This window comes from Esox lucius, chromosome 22 (assembly GCF_011004845.1).
Source record: "Esox lucius isolate fEsoLuc1 chromosome 22, fEsoLuc1.pri, whole genome shotgun sequence".
NCBI classification, from domain to species: domain Eukaryota; kingdom Metazoa; phylum Chordata; class Actinopteri; order Esociformes; family Esocidae; genus Esox; species Esox lucius.
In genome coordinates this window covers 11503887-11525197 of record NC_047590.1, presented here as the reverse complement: position 1 = coordinate 11525197, position 21311 = coordinate 11503887, and the positions used below count along the sequence as shown (strand labels likewise).

General features: G+C 44.7%; 1 protein-coding gene across 4 annotated transcripts; it reads right to left on the bottom strand.

Annotated features, from left to right (window-relative positions):
* Positions 1-519: 519 nt before the first annotated feature.
* On the bottom strand, positions 520-18786 carry slc7a14a (solute carrier family 7 member 14a). Of its 4 annotated transcripts, XM_034289806.1 has the most exons (13): positions 18506-18785; positions 18147-18211; positions 11974-12267; positions 11563-11748; positions 10885-11121; positions 9915-10132; positions 9562-9708; positions 6665-6873; positions 6363-6510; positions 6010-6217; positions 5619-5906; positions 5069-5305; positions 520-4262 (listed from the first exon to the last, which is right to left on the bottom strand). In XM_034289806.1, exons 3-13 carry the CDS (start codon positions 12101-12103, stop codon positions 3955-3957), a joined length of 2316 nt encoding a protein of 771 aa, XP_034145697.1. In that variant the 5' UTR covers positions 12104-12267; positions 18147-18211; positions 18506-18785; the 3' UTR covers positions 520-3954. The 4 variants fall into 4 exon arrangements, with proteins under 4 accessions (XP_034145697.1, XP_019897604.2, XP_019897601.2 ...); XM_020042045.3 differs by lacking the exon at positions 18147-18211 and having other exon boundaries at positions 5069-5299; positions 18506-18786; XM_020042042.3 differs by lacking the exon at positions 18147-18211.
* Positions 18787-21311: the final 2525 nt, after the last annotated feature.

Below are 21311 nucleotides of genomic sequence, written 5' to 3'. Positions count from 1 at the left end.
CAGTCTGTGTTCCCTGAAGCACATCTGGCTTCTTGAACAGTCTAGCATTTTCGCACTGAGGACACAGATGTGTGTGGGTGAGCATGTGTGTCTCTCTGTGTGTCAGTCTCTCTCTCACTCTGTGTCTCGGTGTGTGTGTGTCTGTGTTCACCCAGGGCATTGTTATGAAGTTTGTAATCAGTGGTCTGACCTTGTCCTGGTCAGCTGAGCACAGAAGGCTCTGTTCTCAGGGATACACTGATACACTTTCTAATGTCATCTTACCTCCTCCATGTAAGTGTGTGTGTCTGTGTCTATGTGTATAAACATTTAGATGTAACTATTCTGGTGGGGATGGAAAAACGTGGGGAGTTCTGACCTTGTGGACATATTTCTTTAGGGGTTACGTTTAGGGAATCTAGGAATTTACGGAGTAATGATTTTGTGTACCCACAGGGATAGCAATTCCTGAAATGTGCGTGTGTGTGTGTTTATGTTTGTGTTCCTGTGCATTTTTGTGATAAAACCAGAACCAGTCCGTTTCATATTTGCAATAAATAATGTTTCATTGTTGCACGGACGCAATATCAGTCAGCTTAAACAAGTGGAGCAGAACAACACATCGGGCCTGCATCTCCAATGACCACGTCTGTCAGGAGCCCCAAAAAAAAACAATATATAAAACACCAACAGAAAAACCCTGACTACATCAGAACATTTTACTTCATTTACCAAAAATATACAAAACAGAAACAAATATCTATTCAGCAAACAGAAGCCAGTCTCAACATCCCACAAAGTCAAATCAGCCAGTGCAGGAGATAGATAGAGGCAGGAATTCCAGTTAGTTCACACCAAGATAGACTGCAATATTCAACGTTTGTCCAGGTCCCCAGTAATTTGGGGGGATGCTTTAAATATCAACCACTAGGGGCAATAATGAGCACTAGTACCACCAAGTAGGCTTGCTGTTTGCTAGGGTGTTGTAGATGGAGAGGTTTGGTGGGCGTATGTCAACTACAATCCCTCAAGCAGGCAATTTCATTTTGACTATTCGCTTTTTGTACCTAATTCCAGATCTTGGTCCATATCTAAACACGTCCAAATGAATGCCTATGCTGTTTTTACCCTATCTCAGACCATAAGCCTTATCTCAAGCAGTACAAGTAACTTACTTAACTTAAAACAAATATTTGTTTATGGACAAACGTAGATTATTTAAGTCAGACTGTGAGAAACACAGAAAAATATCACATTTTCCCCCAGGACAAATGAATCAAATAAAACAGAAGCTCTGACTTTAAAAGCAACAGTGGCAACATTCTCTTTAGCACTGTAATAAAATAGGGTTTTATTGTTTTTATACTGAAAGTCTATACTTTTTGTCTAAACCTTCTAATTTGACTACTGGAATATATAAGATCTTTGAAAGGAAAACATTTTAATCAGCCCTATAGGACTGCAGAGACAGAAGTCCTAAAAAATATAAGCATTTGCCATTTCCTCCATAGTTGGGCTTTAATTGGACCAATTTCAGGAAGTCAAGGCAGATTAACCACACATCCTATTGAGGCCCACCATTGGAGGGCCAGTAATTGTGGAAGCAATCCAGTAGTAGAAAAATATTAGATTTTTTGTGTTGATGCTGTTGGATATAATCACGTTTTACTCTATTTAGTGACTTTAGCAACTGTGTATCTACTAAAATTCTGCCTTAAACCGGCTCCTAAATCATCATTACAAGTAATTAACCCTCAGTAAATAGTACCACTATTCATATATATATATATATATATATATAAATATGTATATATATATATATATATATATATCACTAAATTGGATCCTAATCGAATAGATAACATTCATAAGTCAGTTCTCTTTTATAATGTTCATTAACAGTTTATAAGCAGAATTTACGGTTCTACGGTATGATACATTTATGGTTTGTGTCATCCTCTATTATACAGATCTATGACTTTGTTCTCTATGATGTAAACAAGCATTGAGAGCTTGCCTGGTAAACTGAGGGATTATGGTATGTGGTGTTAGGGGGGGAGGTAGTGGTAGAATGGTGGGGACAGATCCCGAAGAGCCCCCGGAAAACACCACCTCCTAAATTTGCTACATATCATACCCCAATCCCAAATTAACCCCTGAACAGTACACCTTAAAGTTTTCCCTTTGTCAGGAGTCAGGTGAAGGTTGTCAGTGTGGAGTAGAGAGATGTTATCTCTTGGCCATTGGTCACATCATGCAAATAAAAACATCTACAACCATGCTACACACGTTAGCATGCTATCACATTCAACAGCCCGCCATGTAACATCGCCACTGTCATGGAATATAAACAACACACGCGCACGCACGCACGCACACACAAACACACACACACACACACAAAAAGACAAAAATATTTACAGTAAAACTAAGGAGCACAGAGTACTTACTGAAGCCCCTTTCTTGCTTTGGGTTTAGCTGAACTGTGTGTTTGTGTGTGTGTACCAGTGTGTGTGTGTACCTGTGTGTGTGTGTGTGTGTGTGTACCTGTGTGTGTGTACCTGTGTGTGTGTGTGTGTGTGTGTGTGTGTGTGTGTGCCCTTGTGTGGTTTGTGTGTGCCTGTGTGTGATTCCCTGGACAATACAAGCAAGCCTACCAGAGAGATTCCTAGTTAGTAAGGTTAGAGAGATAGGTCAGGGGTTAGGGGTCGTGGAGAGTAGGAGTGGTTGCGTGGCAATCTTCAGTTTAGTGCATTTGACAGGTAAGGCATTCCCAAGGGGGTGGAGAGGTCAGAATTAAAGGGTTCAACCCGACTAAACATTAACATATTGGCTTTAATTTTGTCCTCTCAAAATGCAGCAACAGGGCCGTGAGAGAATGAAGACAGTGAGATTTTGATGGAGCAAAAGAATACAGAAATGCACTACAAAGACCTAGAATGGAATATAGAAAGAATGTGTAAAAGTGTATAACAATCACACACATACACACACACACGCATACCCATTTTGCTGTTTTTGTGAGGACCGAAAATGTAGTACTTTAACCCAAACCCTTAAACATAACTTTAAACCTAAAACTAAACCAACCCCTAACTCCCAACTAACCCCTAATGCCAAATACTAATTCTACCTGTAATCGTAACCCCAACTCTAGAAAGTGAAAGGACTTGTCAAATGACCTCACTTCCCACGATCCTACTCATTCCACTATGCTTTTGGTCCTCACACAGATAGAAAAATTAATACACAAAAACAAGCATACAAACAAAAGAAAACACACATACACATTTACATACAGGTGAAGGCACTCCTGCAAGCAAAGTCCAATTATTGTGTGACACCAAAAACATACCCCTCTTCTAGATGGAGACAGGAGGTGTCTGTGTGTGTGTGTGTGTGCGCGCCTGTCTGCCTGTCTGTCTGTCTGTCTGCATCTGTGTAGCTGGTTTCCTGTTTGTGCGATAAGAGGAGCAGCAGAGACACCTAGACCACTAAAAGGAATTGACCTTGGCTCAGGAATCTCTGACAGATTCCTGTGTGCATGGTGAACCAGGAAGTGCTGACTCAACTCTCCCAGTCCCTCATCATTCTGGACTGTCTATAGTGAGTGGGAAACACACGCTCTAAATTCCCATTACCCTACCAACCCAGGCACCCAGCTCCTGTTTGGGATCTGTAAGCTATAACTTTTCCTCAACAGGACATTCTATTCTTTTGAAAAGTAGAAATGAAAAGAAGTGGATGTGATACAACCGAATGTGCTGTAAGAAACAGAAGACACACACACACACACACACACAAACACATTCACACTCACACACTCACACACGCGCACACGCGCACACACACGCACACACAGACTCAGCACACTAGCAAGCAGGCAGCCGACAGTAGGCAGTACATTCAGGTGTTAACAACAATAACATCTATTAGTCCACTCAGAAACATCCGCATCCCGCTTCTTCTGCCGCTTCAGAAATCCATAGGGTCCTCCTCTGCAAGCGCTCTGTTCTTCGTTCCTCCCTTCGGATCCGTCCAGTCACCATCCTCGGCCTTGGGGGGTGACAACGCGGACCCGTCAACAGCGCCTGGTGCCGCCCAGGGGTCGTTGTTGCTGGGCGGGGGAAGGTCGTCGTCCACGCTGAAGCCAGAGAAGCCGTCGTCTACCCCGGCATGGTGACCATCGTAACGCTGGTACGTGGAAGCATGAACCTCCTGCTCCTTGGACCGGATCTCCAGGGTGCTGTTCCACATGCCATAACCGAAGTAGATCAGAACCCCTGCAGGACACACACACGCAGGAAGAGCGCTTGAGAAGTCCATCCTTGCATCCATCCATGCATCCACTCAGCCCTCCACTGATTCACCCCTCCATCCATCCACCCACCCACCCATATATACAACCACCCACCCATATATACACCCATCCATCCACCCATATATAGTACCCACCCACCCATATATACAACCACCCACCCATACATACACCCATCCATCCACGCATATATATTACCAACCCACCCATATATACAACCACCCACCCATATATACAACCACCCACCCATATATACAACCACCCACCCATACATACACCCATCCATCCACCCATATATATTACCCACCCACCCATTTATACAACCACCCACCCATATATACACCCATCCATCCACCCATATATATTACCCATCCACCCATATATACAACCACGCACCCATACATACACCCATCCATCCACCCATATATATTACCCATCCACCCATATATACAACCACGCACCCATACATACACCCATCCCTCCACCCATATATATTACCCATCCACCCATATATAAACCACCCACCCATACATACACCCATCCCTCCACCCATATATATTACCCATCCACCCATATATAAACCACCCACCCATACATACACCCATCCATCCACCCATATATATTACCCATCCACCCATATATAAACCACCCACCCATATATACACCCATCCATCCACCCATATATATTACCCACCCATATATACACCCATCCTCCACCCATCCGCACCCCCACCCATACAGTATATCCACCCATCCGCCCCCCCACCGTACCGATAAAACACCAAATGGTGAAGCGTATCCATGTGATGGCAGACAGTTTTAACATCAGGTAGCTGTTGACCAGCATGGCGGCCGCGGGCACCCAGGGCACAGCCGGGGCCATGTAGGGAAGGCGCTTGGGGTTCTCAGGCTGTTGGAGGATGATAATGATGAGGAGGGCCATGAAGATTGCTAGGAAGCCAAGCAGGAGCAGAGCCCACCAGCTCCCAACACCGATGCTGTCTGCACCTGGGACAGGGTGGTTTCAGTGGAAAATGATTCATTAACAAGAGAAGTGAAGTTTGAAGTTGGAATGATCACTGGCACATTTGGTATATTATAATATACAGTAACAAGCCAACAGTAAAGTTCAATTGGTATCAATCATTGATCTTGTAATTATGTGGCAAGATGCATCATCCACCTGAGTCTTGTCAAAATGAAGCAATCAGTGTCTAAGACATTGTGTGTCATGGTAGGTATTAACAGTACCTCTCCCCGATCCACGAGGGAAACAACTAAAGGCTTTCAAAGACATTATGTTACAGAGACGTGTCCTCACCAAAGATGATAAAGGCATTGAAGATGAAGACAACGAGGAAGAGGAGGAGGACACAAACAGTAACAGTCTTCCCGGTGGCCGGAGTGGGCCGGTCCATCTTCCCTGGCAGGCCCAATCGAATCCTCATGGTGTAGTATCGCGGACCAATCAGCTTCTTCAGCCTCCACGACATCCCTCCCTCCGACTCCTCTGATTCGATACCGGAACCCATGTCGACGGTGCCGTAGTTGGGGTGGCTGGCAGTGTAACTGGTTTTATCTGGTTTACCAATCAGCATCTCGTTGTCGCCTGGATTAGAATGTCACAATATTAGGGCAATATGGGATTAGTGCCGTACAAGATTAAGGTATTAAGATGAATGTGTTTATATGTGTCAAGCGTTTGTGTTCACCTAGTGACGGGAGATTTTTAGCTCCACAGGTGTTCGTTTGTGGACCTCCGTAGTCATCTCCGTCACTGATCGGAGAACACACCTCCTTGTCGCACTCAGCCAACACGCCCTCCTTCTTCTTATTGGACTGCTCTTCAGACAAGAAGTTCACAAAGCCATGGATGTCTGATTCGGGCTGGTAGCGCAGCAACAACACACACACGCTGACCTGGGTACACCGGAATCACAGTCAGACAGAGTGTGCGTGTGCATATACTGTACAGTGTGTGTGTGTGTGTGTGTGTGAGTGTGAGAGAGAAAGAGAGAGAGAGAGAGAGAGAGAGAGAGAGAGAGAGAGAGAGAGAGAGACTCACAAGTGTGTATGCCAGTAGTGTTCCTATGGACATCATCTCTATGAGGTCACGCAGGGAGACGAGGAGAGAGAGGAGAGCAGCCAGAGAGCCAGACACTACACACGCTACCGCTGGAGTCTCTGTGTAGGGAGAGACATGGGCCAGGAACCTACACACACAGTACAACGCAAAGAACTATTAACATGTCGGTATGCATTTGTGTGTGTGTGTCTGTGACTTTGTAGTACGAAACATGTTTGTGTGTGTGTCTTTTTGTGTGTGTAGGATCAAATGCGTGTGTGTGTGTGTGTGTGTACGGTCACCTGAAGAGCAGACCGTCTCCAGCCATGGCATAGATAACTCTGGGCATAGGGAACAGAGATCCCAGTAAACTGACTGACAGGCCAGCGACAGAACCCACTGCTACTATGTACTTAGCGAAATAACATCCGTGGATAGAAAACATCTCCATTAGCGGAGCGTCCGCATCGATCTCTGTGTAGGGAACCATCAGAGTCAGAATTACTGAGACCTAGAGAGAGAGAAAGCAAGGGACAGGAAGGGAGAGAAGGAAAATATAGTGGAGAAAGAAAGAAGTGCGAGTTAGAGAGGAGCAATTGGAGAGGGGTGGGGGGGGCGTTACGAAGAGAAACGTGGAAACACACTGATAAAATTTGAAACTGTTTTGTTTCGGTAATCTCTGTCACACACAAGCTGCGGTGTGTGTCACTGTGCGTGTGTCATCCATGTAAAGGGATATGTGAAATGATGTGTCCATCTGTCATAGATCAGAGAGAGAGCTGCAGAGGAGAAGGATTAAGGATGCAGAGATTACAGAGGAGTAGAGAGAGAGAGAGAGAGAGAGAGAGAGAGAGAGAGAGAGAGAGAGAGAGAGAGAGAGAGAGAGAGAGAGAGGGAAGTAAAAAGACCATCTCTCACTGAACAATCTATCCTACACCAGAGATTGTAAAGTGCGAGGGGATCGGGTGCGTCAGTGGTGAAGCAAAAAGGGAACAGAAAAACCCAAAGTAGCGACAACAACCAGGTAAATGTTTTGCTTTCGTATATATTGCTAAAGAACTCTGGAACGGCACCTCGCGGTCAACATACAGACACAATAGTCTGTGAGGTGCAAAGTGAAACAGAAACAACTTATAAGAAACATTATTAGTGATGGGGACCAGGTGAAGCATTGCTGCTGCCACTTGGAGCAGTCGCTACAGAGATATAGCTATAGACTGATTTTACTGTAAATCCTAAACTAGAGGTATACATTAGGTTTACATTAAATCGTAATCCATAGGTATAAAATAAATGTACAATAATTCCTGAATTCGAGATGTAGACTGAGATTACAGGGAATCCTAAACCATAGATAAAACTATAAAAATATGTACAGTGGGGAGAAGTATTTGATACACTGCCGATTTTGCAGGTTTTCCTACTTACAAAGCATGTAGAAGTCTGTAATTTTTATCATAGGTACTCTTCAACTGTGATGGATGGAATCTAAAACAAAAATCCAGAAAATCACATTGTATGATTTTTAAGTAATTAATTTGTATTTTATTGCATGACATAAGTATTTGATGATCAGAAAAGCAGAACATAATATTTGGTATAGAAACCTTTGTTTGTAATTACAGAGATCATACGTTTCCTGTAGTTCTTGACCAGGTTTGCACACACTGCAGCTGGAATTTTGGCCCACTCCTCCATACAGACCTTCTCCAGATCCTTCAGGTTTCGGGGCTGTCGCTGGGCAATACGGACTTTCAGCTCCCTCCAAAGATTTTCTTTTGGGTTCAGGTCTGGAGACTGGCTAGGCAACTCCAGGACCTTGAGATGCTTCTTACGGAGCCACTCCTTAGTTGCCCTGGCTGTGTGTTTCGGGTCGTTGTCATGCTGGAAGACCCAGCCACGACCCATCTTCAATGCTCTTACTGAGGGAAGGAGGTTGTTGGCCAAGATCTCGTGATACATGGCCCCATCCATCCTCCCATCAGTACGGTGCAGTCGTCCTGTCCCCTTTGCAGAAAAGCATCCCCAAAGAATGATGTTTCCAGCTCCATGCTTCACGGATGGGATGGTGTTCTTGCGGTTGTACTCATCCTTCTTCTTTCGCCAAACACTGTGAGTGGAGATTAGACCAAAAAGCTCTATTTTTGTCTCATCAGACCACATTACCTTCTCCCACTCCTCCTCTGGATCATCCAGATGGTCATTGGCAAACTTCAGACGGGCCTGGAGATGCGCTGGCTTGAGCAGGGGGACCTTGCGTGCGCTGCAGGATTTTAATCCATGACGGCATAGTGTGTTACTAATGGTTTTCTTTGAGACTGTGGTCCCAGCTCTCTTCAGGTCATTGACCAGGTCCTGCCGTGTAGTTCTGGGCTGATCCCTCACCTTCCTCATGATCATTGATGCCCCACGAGGTGAGATCTTGCATGGAGCCCCAGACTGAGGGAGATTGACCATCATCTTGAACTTCTTCCATTTTCTAATAATTGAGCCAACAGTTGTTGCCTTCTCACCAAGCAGCTTGCCTACTGTCCTGTAGCCCATCCCAGCTTTGTGCAGGTCTGCAATTTTATCCCTGATGTCTTTACACAGCTCTCTGGTCTAGGCCATTGTGGAGAGGTTCGAGTCTGTTTGATTGAGTGTGTGGACAGGTGTCTTTTATACAGGTAACGAATTCAAACAGGTGCAGTTAATACAGGTAATGAGTGGATAACAGGAGGGCTTCTTAAAGAGAAACTAACAGGTCTGTGAGAGCCGGAATTCTTACTGGCTAGTAGGTGATCAAATACTTATGTCATGCAATAAAATGCAAATTAATTATAAAAAAATCATACAATGTGATTTTCAGGATTTTTATTTTGGATTCCGTCTCTCACAGTTGAATTGTACCTAAAGACATCTACATGCTTTGTAAGTAGGAAAATCGGCAAAATCGGCAGGTTTTCAATTACTGGTTCTCCCCACTGTATATCCCTAACCACAGACATGCATAGAGTCTAAGAATCCTGAAATGATGCATTCTGACTAACAAAATATATCTGGGGCAGATGACTCCTTCCGGGAAGGGTTTATGTGTGTGCATGTGTTGTTTACGTGGTGTTCATGTGTGCGTATGTACTGTGTAGTATGTTTTGTCTATTTGGTGTGGGTGTGTGTGTGTGTGTGTGTGTGTGTGTGGATGTGCTTTGTGTGAACTTACAGAGACGTACGCTGTGAGGCAGGTGATGAGCGAGGCAGTTATAGCATAGGGTATGGAGGTGTTGGGACTCTTCGCTTCCTCGCCTGTCGTGGCGATGATGTCAAACCCTATGAAGGCGTAGAAACAGGTGGCCGCCCCTTGCATCACCTGTCGACATCACACGTCAGGCGGACAATAATCCAAACGGTCGTTACAGGTGAGTCCACTGACAGTTCAGTTGTGTTAGCTACTAGTGTGGTTAGCCATGATGCTATCAATGGATATATTTGGTGGGAAAAGGGAATGGTTGACCGTAGGCGTTCATGCCTAACAGAGTGTGTGTGTGTGTGTGTGTGTGTGTGTGCGTAGCCTACCCCTGACCAACCGAAGGGTAGGAACCTTCCTTCATCCCAGTTGTGCCCGTTGACGAAGAAGAGCCCGGCGACCATCATGAAGACCCACACCATCAGGTTGATGACATTCAACACATTATTAAAGCCCACAGAGTTCTTCACGCCCAGCGCCACAATCACCGTCACCAGCATGGCTATCAGCAAGGCCAGGAGGTCTGGATAAGACTGCTCTCCTTTACCTGCACGGGGGGTGGGGGTGGGGGGGCAGAGAGTGAGAGGGAGAAATAGCAGGGTAGAGATAGAGTGATAGAGTGAAAGGGAGATGAAAGGGGAGGAGTGTGTCAAACAAATTGCCGTTGCTCAGGTTACGACTGTCTTCGGATCATAACAAAACATGCATCTGCAGGACCATTAGGGTCTATAGCCTGGAGTGTTACAGGGTTAAATAATGCTGGATCAACAGCCACTCCAAACATAACAAAGATACGTGGGTAACCGTACATGAACTCACAATTTACACTGTCAGCGGTCACGCAAAAGCACTGCCACACTGTGCGTGTGATAAAACTACACAAGTTGGTAAGCAAACAACGCCCAACAGCAGGCAGCCAGCGGCTGAAACGTTTCCATTACCATTTCCTGTAAGAGCGACAGCATATTTGTCACAGTTCTCACAGATCCTGGGCTATCACAAAACGATCCCAAAGCCGGAGCACGAGACTCCCCCCGGTATCCACGAAGGAAAACAAGAAACGTTGAACCATCCGCTCTGGATGTCACTTTCAGGAATTCGCAACCATTTAATTTATCACCCCACCTGTCAGACAGGCACGACTTGTCCACACCATCTATGCTGGACAAGACCCAGGTCTTAGGGGAAGATGGTGTCACAGCAACAGGAAACACACACCCACACAAATTCTGGGATTCCATTGCGGACGAGCAGCTGAGATCTTTCCCTACACTCCCCCTCCACCCCCTTCAAACTCACCCAGGCCATTGAGCGTTCCGATGTGCGTTATCATAAAGGTAGAGATGGTCTTATTGGCTAGCGAGTCGGCCATGCTGCTGAGTGCCGACGCCCCTGCGGCTGTACCAATCAGGTACTCCAAGATGAGGTTCCAGCCAATGAAAAAGGCCACACACTCTCCCACCGTGACGTAGCTGTAGGTGTAGGCTGAACCTGTTGTCTTGGGAACGCGCACCCCGAACTCTGCATAACACACTCCTGGAGGGCAGACACAAACAACATGTAGCGGTGTGTGTGTGTGCCTGTGTGTGTGTGTGTGTGTGTGCCTGTGTGTGTGTGTGTGTGCCTGTGTGTGTGTGTGTGTGTGTGTGTGCTGACAAACCTTCAGACAATGTAACAGTGAACATTTTCAGGGGGACATTTTGCCAGCGATTAAAAAGGCTGGGAGATTCGAATTAGTGTGAAAGATACATTAGAGGTTGGGGTTAGAATCAGAGATGGTGGTTTTGGGTTAGAATCAGAGATGGTGGTTTGGGGTTAGAAGATTAAGGGTTAAGGCGTTATTAGGGTTCAAGTTAGGGCAATGAAAAGGTTAGGTTAGGCTTTCGGGGTTACTGTTCTGGTTCGGATTGGGCAAAATTGATTGTGGTCCCCACTATTATAGCAGAACAATAAACGTGGGTTTGTGCGTATCGTTACCTGACAATATGGACGCCACAGCTGCGATGATAAAGGAGACAATGACACCAGGTCCAGCCATCTCCTTAGCAACCAGCCCGGAGACCACATACATCCCCGTGCCCACGCAGCTGCCAACCCCTAGCGACACGAGGTCGACCGTCGACAACACCTTCGCCAGTCTGGTGCCATGGCTACTGGTACCACCTGAACACAAACCGACAGCACACAGGCACGTCAACGCACCTCAACACCACACATAAGTACACACGACACACACACACACACACACACACACACACACACACACGACACACACACACACACACACACACACACACGCACGTGTCCCCACGCACAGGGACGATGACATTACCCAAACGCACGCGACCACACGGTCACAGCCCTGTGGCCTCGCCTGGAAATACATACCAGCGCCAGAGTCCAACATGCTCTCTACGGGTTTTGTCCGGAGGACTCTGGAGGTGAACGAATGCCATCCGGCCCCCCACTGGATCCGCTGCAACTTACTACGCAGGCCGGACATTCTGAGGTCCGACATGAATCCTTGTCAAGCTGGGTTGAGCGGGAGAGAGAATAGAATGAAATAAAAGTGTCTCTCTCTCTCTCTCTCTTTTCTCCCTCTTTCTGTCTGCCGCCGTTGTTTAGGTGGGTCAGTTGTTCCTCATGGTGACAGGGGTCTTGTCCGTTGTTTCTGGTCTCAGTCTGTAATAGGAAACAATGGTTTATAGACAGTGACTGTTGCAATATGCAAAAACATGTCATCAGGCTTTTCCACAGTTGTTTGACACAGTCACACGCATTCGGTAGGTTATCCACCATTTAGTAAAAACACAGACACATCACATGTATAGTAAAATCAGGATCACAAATACACACACACCCATACACACACGTTTAATTAGCTATCTAAATAATATAACATTCCTATCTAAATTCCTTTGGCCCTAATGCCTAACTCTGACAAGTAATGTCTAACCCTAACCATTAATACCTAAACCTTACCCTTATTCAAATCCTAACTCCAAATGCAACATCTGCCCCTAAAACAGAAAACTGTCTAAAATCTCTCACCCACAGATGCACATCCTCATAAAGGTGTGTGTTTCAGAATTATATTAAACCTGAACACAAAAACAATTAATTACCACCCAATCCCCTTGGACCTGTTGTTATAGCAACCATTTCAATACACCCATGCCTTAGATGACGTGTCTTACGTGCATGTGCACGTGTGCGTGTGCACATGCAGCTCCGGAAACAATTAAGAGACCACTACGCCTTTTTCTATCCTTTCCAAAAAAGTCGAAAAAGGAAGGTTTTGAGTGAGGAACAGAAGCGTTCAATTTGCGATGGTCTGTTAATTTTAACCGCTCTGTTCCTCACTCAAAACCTTCCTTTTCGACTTTTTTGGAAAGGAAAGAAAAAATGCAGTAGTCTCTTAATTTTTCCGGAGCTATATGTCTGTGTGTTCCAGATAAGGTTTTTGTGTTGTAACTTCCCATATGTCATTATCACTTCCTCATCAGATACGATCTCAGATGACCTGACAGCAGATGGTCAGTCACAACCTCTCAGGGCCCATCTGAACACTGACTCTGCACATATACACACACCTTAACAAACACACACAACACCGTGTAACACACAGTACCGTGTAACACACAGTACCATGTAACATATAGTACCTGGTAAAAGTGTTCTGGTGCTATTATGATTTGTCTACTTTTTAAATAATCTGTGTCTGGTTTTTTATGACTTCATTTTTTTGGGGCATTTTTGTCAAGCAGAAACCTACAGTTATGAATTTCGTTATGGGGTTTGCCATATGTATTCTGCGCCTACGTCCATTAAACACGTAATACTATAGTGGTCTAACTCTGACCAGAGCACAGAGCCTTAGTCCACAGTGCAGCATAAAGGGAGTAGGTGCCCAAGTGACACAGAGTTGCTGATTCAACTGCTGAACCCATAGAAGATGCATGAAGTGACTAAGAGCTAACCGATATGATCCGATGACTATATGAATGCACAGATAAGTGCTAGCAGCCGAGCGACAAACATACAATCTTTGTAACTAAAAGTTAACACATATGATCCAGAGATAGAGAGATAGCACGAGGCATGTTACCAAGTGTAATAGGTAGATAAACCACCAGATGTGGTAACTACTTTTACAGGCGTGCTTTCTCTCTCTTTTACTCTTTTCCATTCTGTCTCCCCTTAACTTCACCATCATTCTTTCTTTCTGTATTTAGCGAGATGGAGAAATCCCTTAGGTAAAGTGGTCCAAAGCACCTCTCAATCAGCACACGCACGCACGCACACCTCTCAGACATCAATCACTTAAACAAGGCCTAGCCATCAATCACTTAAACAAGGCCTACAATTACCCAGCTGTTTTACCACAGTGGTTCTGAGTGTGTGTGCGTATGTTTGAGTGTACGTTTATGTGTGTGTGTGTGTGTGTGCCTGTGTGTTTGTCTGTGTGTGTGTGTGTGTGTGTGTTTGAATGTAACCTCAAAGCAAGGCAGAAATGTAGAGCGGTAGGTGTGGCAGACATTGTCCCAGCTGTGTGTTTGTCTGTGTGTAGGTGGGGGGGGGGGGGGGGGGGGGGTTGATAGAACATGGAGGGTTAGAACAGGGAAGAACAGTAGTCTGATAAAAAGCTCATCTGTCTCCATTAGACCCACTATTGATCTGACACACACAATAGAATATGATCTGTCCTACAAACTGGAAAAACAGGAGCCCAGCCATCCTCTGTCTGTCTGCCTGCTAACCAGACAGACAGACAGACAGAAATAAATAGAAATAAATAGTCCTTTATTAAACAATTCCAGTGGCATTATTTTCCTTTGCTTTTTTTCTTCCTTTAGGGAATAAGTTACACAACATCATACAACTTTACTTACTGCTTGTTACTTACTATTTAATTTCAAATTCCCTTTAATTTCTTAATTCTATTAATTTCTTCTTAATTCTCTGTATATTTTGCCATGACAACAGACATGATTCATGGTTGTTTGAGACTCTGCGTTCCAGCCAACAGTTTGTCTGACTTACAGATGGATTCAGCTTCTCCACCTGAGTGCCTTAATCAAGCTAAGAGCCTTATTCACTCCAATCTGGCAACCAATACAGTCCAATCTGGCAACCAGTTCAGTCCAATCTGGCAAATGGGAATGATATGATCTGGCATCCACTGGTCTTCTGAGTAAGCCTCATTTAGTAAACACTCTGACTCAGGGAAAATGATCTCTTTCCTTCTTTCTCACCAGCTCAAGGGGAAGACAGCTGAAAAACAGTTAACCATCTTTATACCTCATTCAGGTCAGTTACAAGTGATGTCCTCCCTCCTCCTTCCCCTCTCCCTCCTCCACACTCCCTCTATCTCCATGTTCACTTTGTCGACCTTGTGTCTGATATCCATGAAATCCTACAGCTAAACTTGGTGACACACATCTAAAAGGATGAGTAGCCACACCAACAGCGTCGTGGGTAAGAAGGTCACCTGACTCGAAGCACCATAGGGGCCCAGAGTTTATCCTCGCCACATGACCTGATGTGGTATAACTTCCTTTGAGATGACAGAGGTGGGGGGGTAATTATATCAAACAGCTCTGTCATCACGAAGGAACAACAAAAAGGCAACGCCATCGGAAACAAAAGAACACCCTTTGCTTACTCCCCCCTCCACCCCTCCCCCCACCCTCTCTCTCCCTCTCTCTCTCTCCCTCTCTCTCCCTCTCTCTCTCTCCCTCTCTCTCTCTCTCTCTCTCTCTCTCCCTCTTTCTCCCTCTCTCTCCCTCTCTCTCTCCCTCTCTCTCCCTCTCTCTCCCTCTCTCTCTTTCCCTACATGGACTGTGATCGGACATGTTGCTGATGATAGAGATGCAGATTGCTCTGTGTGTGTGTGTGTGTGTGTGTGTGTGTGGTGATTGTATTAGCTTTTATGCACGGACTGTGACGTCTGTTTCATCTCTCTCCCATTCATAAACCAGATCATGTCGTGCGTGTGTTCTTTTGAGCAAATGACTCACCTGGAAAAGAATAGAACAGTGTTCTATTGCACACACACACACACACACACACACACACACACCAACAGTGGTACTCAGCATAAACAAACATTTACATAAAAGCACAGTGTAGAGAAGAACAATTGAATGCAAATAAATTATTATAAAGATTTTATTAAAACGCAATTAATGCTAACGACCGTTTTCAGCACCAAGGCCAGCGGTAGATGGTGAAGGAGGACTGAGAGGTGACTGAGATAGCACAGAGAGATAATGGGTGAGGGAATGGGTAAGGCACGGAGGTAGAGGGACATGAGGAGAAGTGAGGAGGAGGGAGACCAGAGAGAAAGAGAGGGAGAGAAAAATAAGACTAATGTTCTTAGGGATTTGCTTGTTCTCAGGCTCCAGGCTTTCTGACACACTCATCTCAACACTGTAGTGTCTGGGTGTGTGTCTGCCTGTGTGTGTCTGCCTGTGTGTGTCTGTGTGTGTGTCTGTGTGTGTCTGTGTGTTTGCATGTGTGTCTGTGTGTGTGTGTGTGTGTGTGTGTGTGTGTATTGAAACTGCAACCCTAAATAATTTAAATATAATTTTCCTGCTTTTGGGTTCTCAGACAGAAAGAGAAACGTGTGTGAAAGCTTTGATCGCGTTACTGCAGATGAAGAGTTCTCTTTCCATCGCACCTCTCGTGTTCTCCAGCAGACAAATGATCCTTCTCAACAATAAAAATATTATTTTTGTTATCTAGAGAGAATGGAGAGCCATAACACAATATTCCGACGGTATCCTACATAAAAGAATAATACTACAATATGCTACACTACATTACACAATAACATGACAATACATCACACCAGTTTACACTATAACACTATAAGCAAACTGGGGTTGGAATGGCAATGATTTATGTTATTGGGAAGGCCTATAAGATACATTATTTTCAAAGGCACATTTTTTATTAAATATTTTTGCATACAAGTTGGGAGGATTTTCCCCCCATATATGTTATGCCAATACAAACATATTAAATATTACAGTTAGGTCCTTAAAAGTGCTTTCATTTGACACCCATGTCAACACAGTAGCCCATTGTTTGTTGGTTTCTATAGGTCCCAGTAATACTAAATGGACATGACATGTTGGATATTATTGTGAGGGAATGGGTGGGGTATGGCTTTTTTGTGTATTATTAACACAATCTCCAGACATTGTATGTAGCCGCATGAGCCTGGCACAACCTTCATTCAATGCTGGACCTCAGAAAGTGACGGCTTGTTCAAGAGGAGTGGCCTTACTATGTGAATAATTATGAATCTTTTGATTAGGGAAATCCAAATGACGCGAGCTGTGCCTCCAAATTGAGGTTTTTCTTCTGACATTTTGATAATATAAGCAAACACTAACAGGCTAAAACACCAAATGCAATGTTTCTTCATTTAACTATCTAGTTACTATAGTAACACAATGAAAACATTTGAACGAAGCAAGAACTGCTTTGTTCTGCCCTCAAATACTTTCTATTCAGAAAGCTTTGCTGTGTTGGATGCTCTGTTTTCCCACAAGAACTTTACAACATAGTGATTGATGGTTGGGGGCCCTTGACACCTGGTAGAAAGTGTTGTGGGAGATGACTGGTCAGTTGACTAAGCCAAATAAGCCTATCACCTCATGAATCTCAGACTATCTTTATATCTGCTAATAAAAGCTGGGTTAGATGGACTGTTCTGTCAGACCTTCCACAAATTTGGACAGAAGTCTTTGGAAAGAAAATATGCAGTATCAACAGAGTTAGGGAAATGACAAATTCCCACAACATAATTTGCCAGTGAAGGTCAAGTTTAATGCCCTGTTTCACCGGGCCTTCTGCATGTTTGGGAACAAAATAAATCTATGCATGTGAACTGGTTAATAAATCTTAAACAAACATAAGAAACAGATTTTTAGTCAAATCAATTTTGTTTTTAACTTTTTGCACCAGTGAAATGACTGAATCTTAACATTCAATATTCCCACCCTATCAGACATTCTCACTAGGTTGAATAATTGAAAGTTATTGTTTGATATCCCCACTCTGACTGGATTCCAATAGAAAATGCACAAGGTATTGGGGTTTGTTAAGTTGTTCCACACAATTTCCTTCACATTCCACATTTGTTGCATTTTTGTTTATCATATATCTTTTGCTTATCTCCCAACGTATATGCTTCTAACGGCTTCCCGAACAGCACCAGTTCAGGCCAATCACAAGTCACATGCAGACAAAGACAACTTGATTCTTGCTGAAGATGCAACTGCACTAGGCGCGCACAAACACACACGCGCGCGCGCACACACACACACGGGCAATATTATACACTAGAGGATTCACATCCATTTTGTAGGCAGTGGCGCGCACGGTACGCACGCAAGCACAGACGCACACACCCAGCAGAGGACAGCCTCCATCCTTTAGGAGGTCCTTCTATAATAAAATAACAGTCAGATATGATATAGCTTATTAACTACAACGTGGTGCAGTCAGACAGATTTCTACATTTTCCCTTGGCATTTATTAATAAATACCTTTTCGGCAATGTCCGGAAGCGAGACAGTTTATTCCGGTCCTCTCTCTCCCGGTGTTACCGCAGCTACAACGGGGATGCGAGTTACCGCCCCAAACACATACACACATGCACACGCCCATACAGAGAGTACTTGAGACTCAAAAAGAAAGCATTTTAACATCATACAACACCGCGCGACCGGTGGGATGGGGACACAGACCGATCAAGTACAAGTACGTCATTTACGCGCACACACACCCACACAAACACACACACACACACACACACACACACACAATAAACAGTGACGACACAAACTGAGTGAGTGAGAGAGGGACAGCAATGGAGAGAAAGGATGAGAGAGAAAAAAGCACTCACGCGTTCTATGGTGACCCTGACGGATTAATGGATGTTCGCTCTCCTCCGGAAAGGTTCGAGCCCTTCGGTTGCTGCGGCAGACTTGCTTGCTCCCTTACTCTCTGTCTTTCCTTCTCTCTCTCCCTCTCCCTCGCCCTTTCTCGCTCTCTCTGGCTATTTCTCTCTCTTTCTCTCTCCCTCTCTTTTCTCTCTCTCTCTCTTTTCTCTCTCTCCTCCTTCTCTCTCTTCAGCATCAGCAGCATCTCGCGCATCTCCGGGAGGCTGGGGGAGGCGAGAGCCTTCTTAAATCATTCAGAAGCCAGCTTACACCACGTGACAAGCAACGTAATCTATTATTTAGTTGTCTGTCCCTGTCGTCGGCGAGGGCGAGGCTGTACGGGGTTTTCTCAGGCGAATTCCCCCAAATGTATCCTCCGTCATCTTTTGCGTACTTCTGAGATAATTAAAATATTGTCGAGTCGCGGAGGCGAGCACAGTGAAGATGCAGAAAAACGCCCCATTTAATGAGATACAGTACTAAATGTCCGGTCTTTTCCATTTTCATAGGCCTAGTCATCAATCACATACTACACTAGTGGCAAAATAAATGTAGATCAAAATGAATTTGTTAAGCAATGAATTGTATATCAATAGGTAGAATACTGTTAAATAGATGCAGAATAATTTTATAAAGAGACCGTGTATTCGTGATGTTAAAACGCTTAATGGGTCAGTTGTGACTGGCTGACCTAAAAGTAATAATGAGTCATTATGTATGATGCAAGGTCATTTGTAAAACAATCAGCAGGTTGTATTCTGCATTGGTTGTGATAATCTCGAACATCACCCATATGCCCGTCAGCTCATTGCAGAAAAACTAGTCCAGAAAAATGACAGGTAAAAACTTCATTCGGCGCCCTATCCCACCTCCCAACTTCGGCACACATTTTTTGAAACGATAGCAGACGTTTCTAGCTGAAAGCAAAGACAGCTAGGGGAATTGGGATAATGATTAAATTAACCGAATCCCTTCGCACGTTCGCACCTTTGTCACTTCTGCTATGTAGAAAGGGTCCCTGTGTTCCCGGTTCCTCTGACCCAATCCATTATATTCTGTATTTTCAGTATATTGCCTTTTGTCTGAAGGTTGGCGGTAACAAGAGGATATCGATGTCTGTGGAAATTAACCAACCTGTCAGAGCAGTCGTAACAAGTTCCAAACATAGGGCGGAATGGCCATCTGGCATTTGTGGCAAATGAAAGATGGGATGATATTGTTTTGCTTCCGGGATGGGCGGGACGAAATTTATTCATGTTCTGCTAAATATCTGTTATATTATTCCATAATGAGCCTTTTGCTGGTCAGTAGAAAATAATAAATACATTGCTCAAAAAAATGATCTGATGAGTGCCAACGGAACACTTAAATCACACATCAGGTCTCAATTAACAAATTATATTAATAATCAAAAATGTTGCTGTACATTGTGTAATTTGTTGAGAACAAAAAAAATGGACAATGGAAACCAAAATCACCAATCGACTGAGGGCTGGATTCACACTCAAGTGAAAAAACAAGTGAAATCAGATGCTGTACCAACTTATGTGAATTTCCTCACAACTCATAATGTGACAGAGTAGTGTGTATGCCCCCATCTACCTGTACGCACTACCGATAACGTCTGGGTATGGTCCTGATGACACGGTCGATGGTGTTCTGGGGGATCTTTTCTCAGAACTGGATCAGGGCATCAGTGAGCTCCTGGACAGTCTGTGGCGCTACTTAGCAGCATCAGATGCATCAATACATAATGTCCCAGAGGTTCTCAACTGGATTCAGGTCTGGGGAACGTGAAGGCCAGTCAATGGCATCAATGTCTTCGTAATCCAGGAACTGCCTACACAATCTGGCCACATGAGGCCAGGCATTGTCCTGCACCAGGAGAAACCCAGGGCCCACTGCACCAGCGTAAGATCTAACAGTGGGTCTGAGGACTTCATCCCGGTACCTAACAGCAGTGAGGGTACCATTGGCTAGCACATGGAGGTCTCTGTGACCCTACAACGTTATGCCTCCCCAGACCATCACTGAACCACTGCCAAACCAGTCATGCTGGATGATGTTGCAAGCAGCAAAATGTTCACCACGGCGTCTCCAAACTCTTTTATGTCTGTCACGTGCATCTGTAGAGAACGGGGCACCAATGGCGAACCTGCCAATTCTGGTGATCTCTGGTGAATGCCAATCAAGCTGCATGGTGCTGGGTTGTGACTATAGGTCCCACTAGAATACATCGGGCCCTCATGCCACCCTCATGGAGTCTGTTTCTGACAGTTCGGTCAGAAACATGCACACCAGCAGCTCACTGGAGATTATTTTGTAGGGCTCTGGCAGTGCTCCTCCTGTTCCTCCTCACACAAAGAAGAAGATACCGTTCCTGCTGTTGGGTTGATGCTCTTCTACGGCCCTATCCAGCTCTCCTCATGTAATGGCTCATCTCCTGGTATGTCCTCTATGCTCTTGAGGCTGTATTGGGAGACACAGCCAACCTTCTTGCGATGGCACGTATGGATGTGCCATCCTGAAGGACCTGGACTACCTGTGCAAACTGAATGGGCTGCAGGTACCGCCTCATGCTACCAGTAGTGACAAGGACACTAGCAAAATGCAAAACTCGACAAGAATCAGTCAGGAATGATAAGAAGAGGGCAATTGTCTGTGGCCACCACGTGTAAAACCATTCCCTTTTTGGGGGTTGTCTTGCTGTTGCCTCTCACATGCACCTGTTGTCACTTGTCACTGTTGCACCAAAACAGGTGACATTGA

Bases quoted from the DNA above. Each gene is read 5' to 3' on its own strand.
- slc7a14a (XM_034289806.1), bottom strand. From the start codon at position 12,103: ATGTCGGACCTCAGAATGTCCGGCCTGCGTAGTAAGTTGCAGCGGATC. The intron at 11,122-11,562 runs GTAACGATACGC...TCTGCCCTCCAG, and splicing joins TGTGGCGTCCATATTGTCAG to GAGTGTGTTATGCAGAGTTC. The intron at 5,907-6,009 runs GTGAACACAAAC...ATTCTAATCCAG, and splicing joins TAAAAATCTCCCGTCACTAG to GCGACAACGAGATGCTGATT.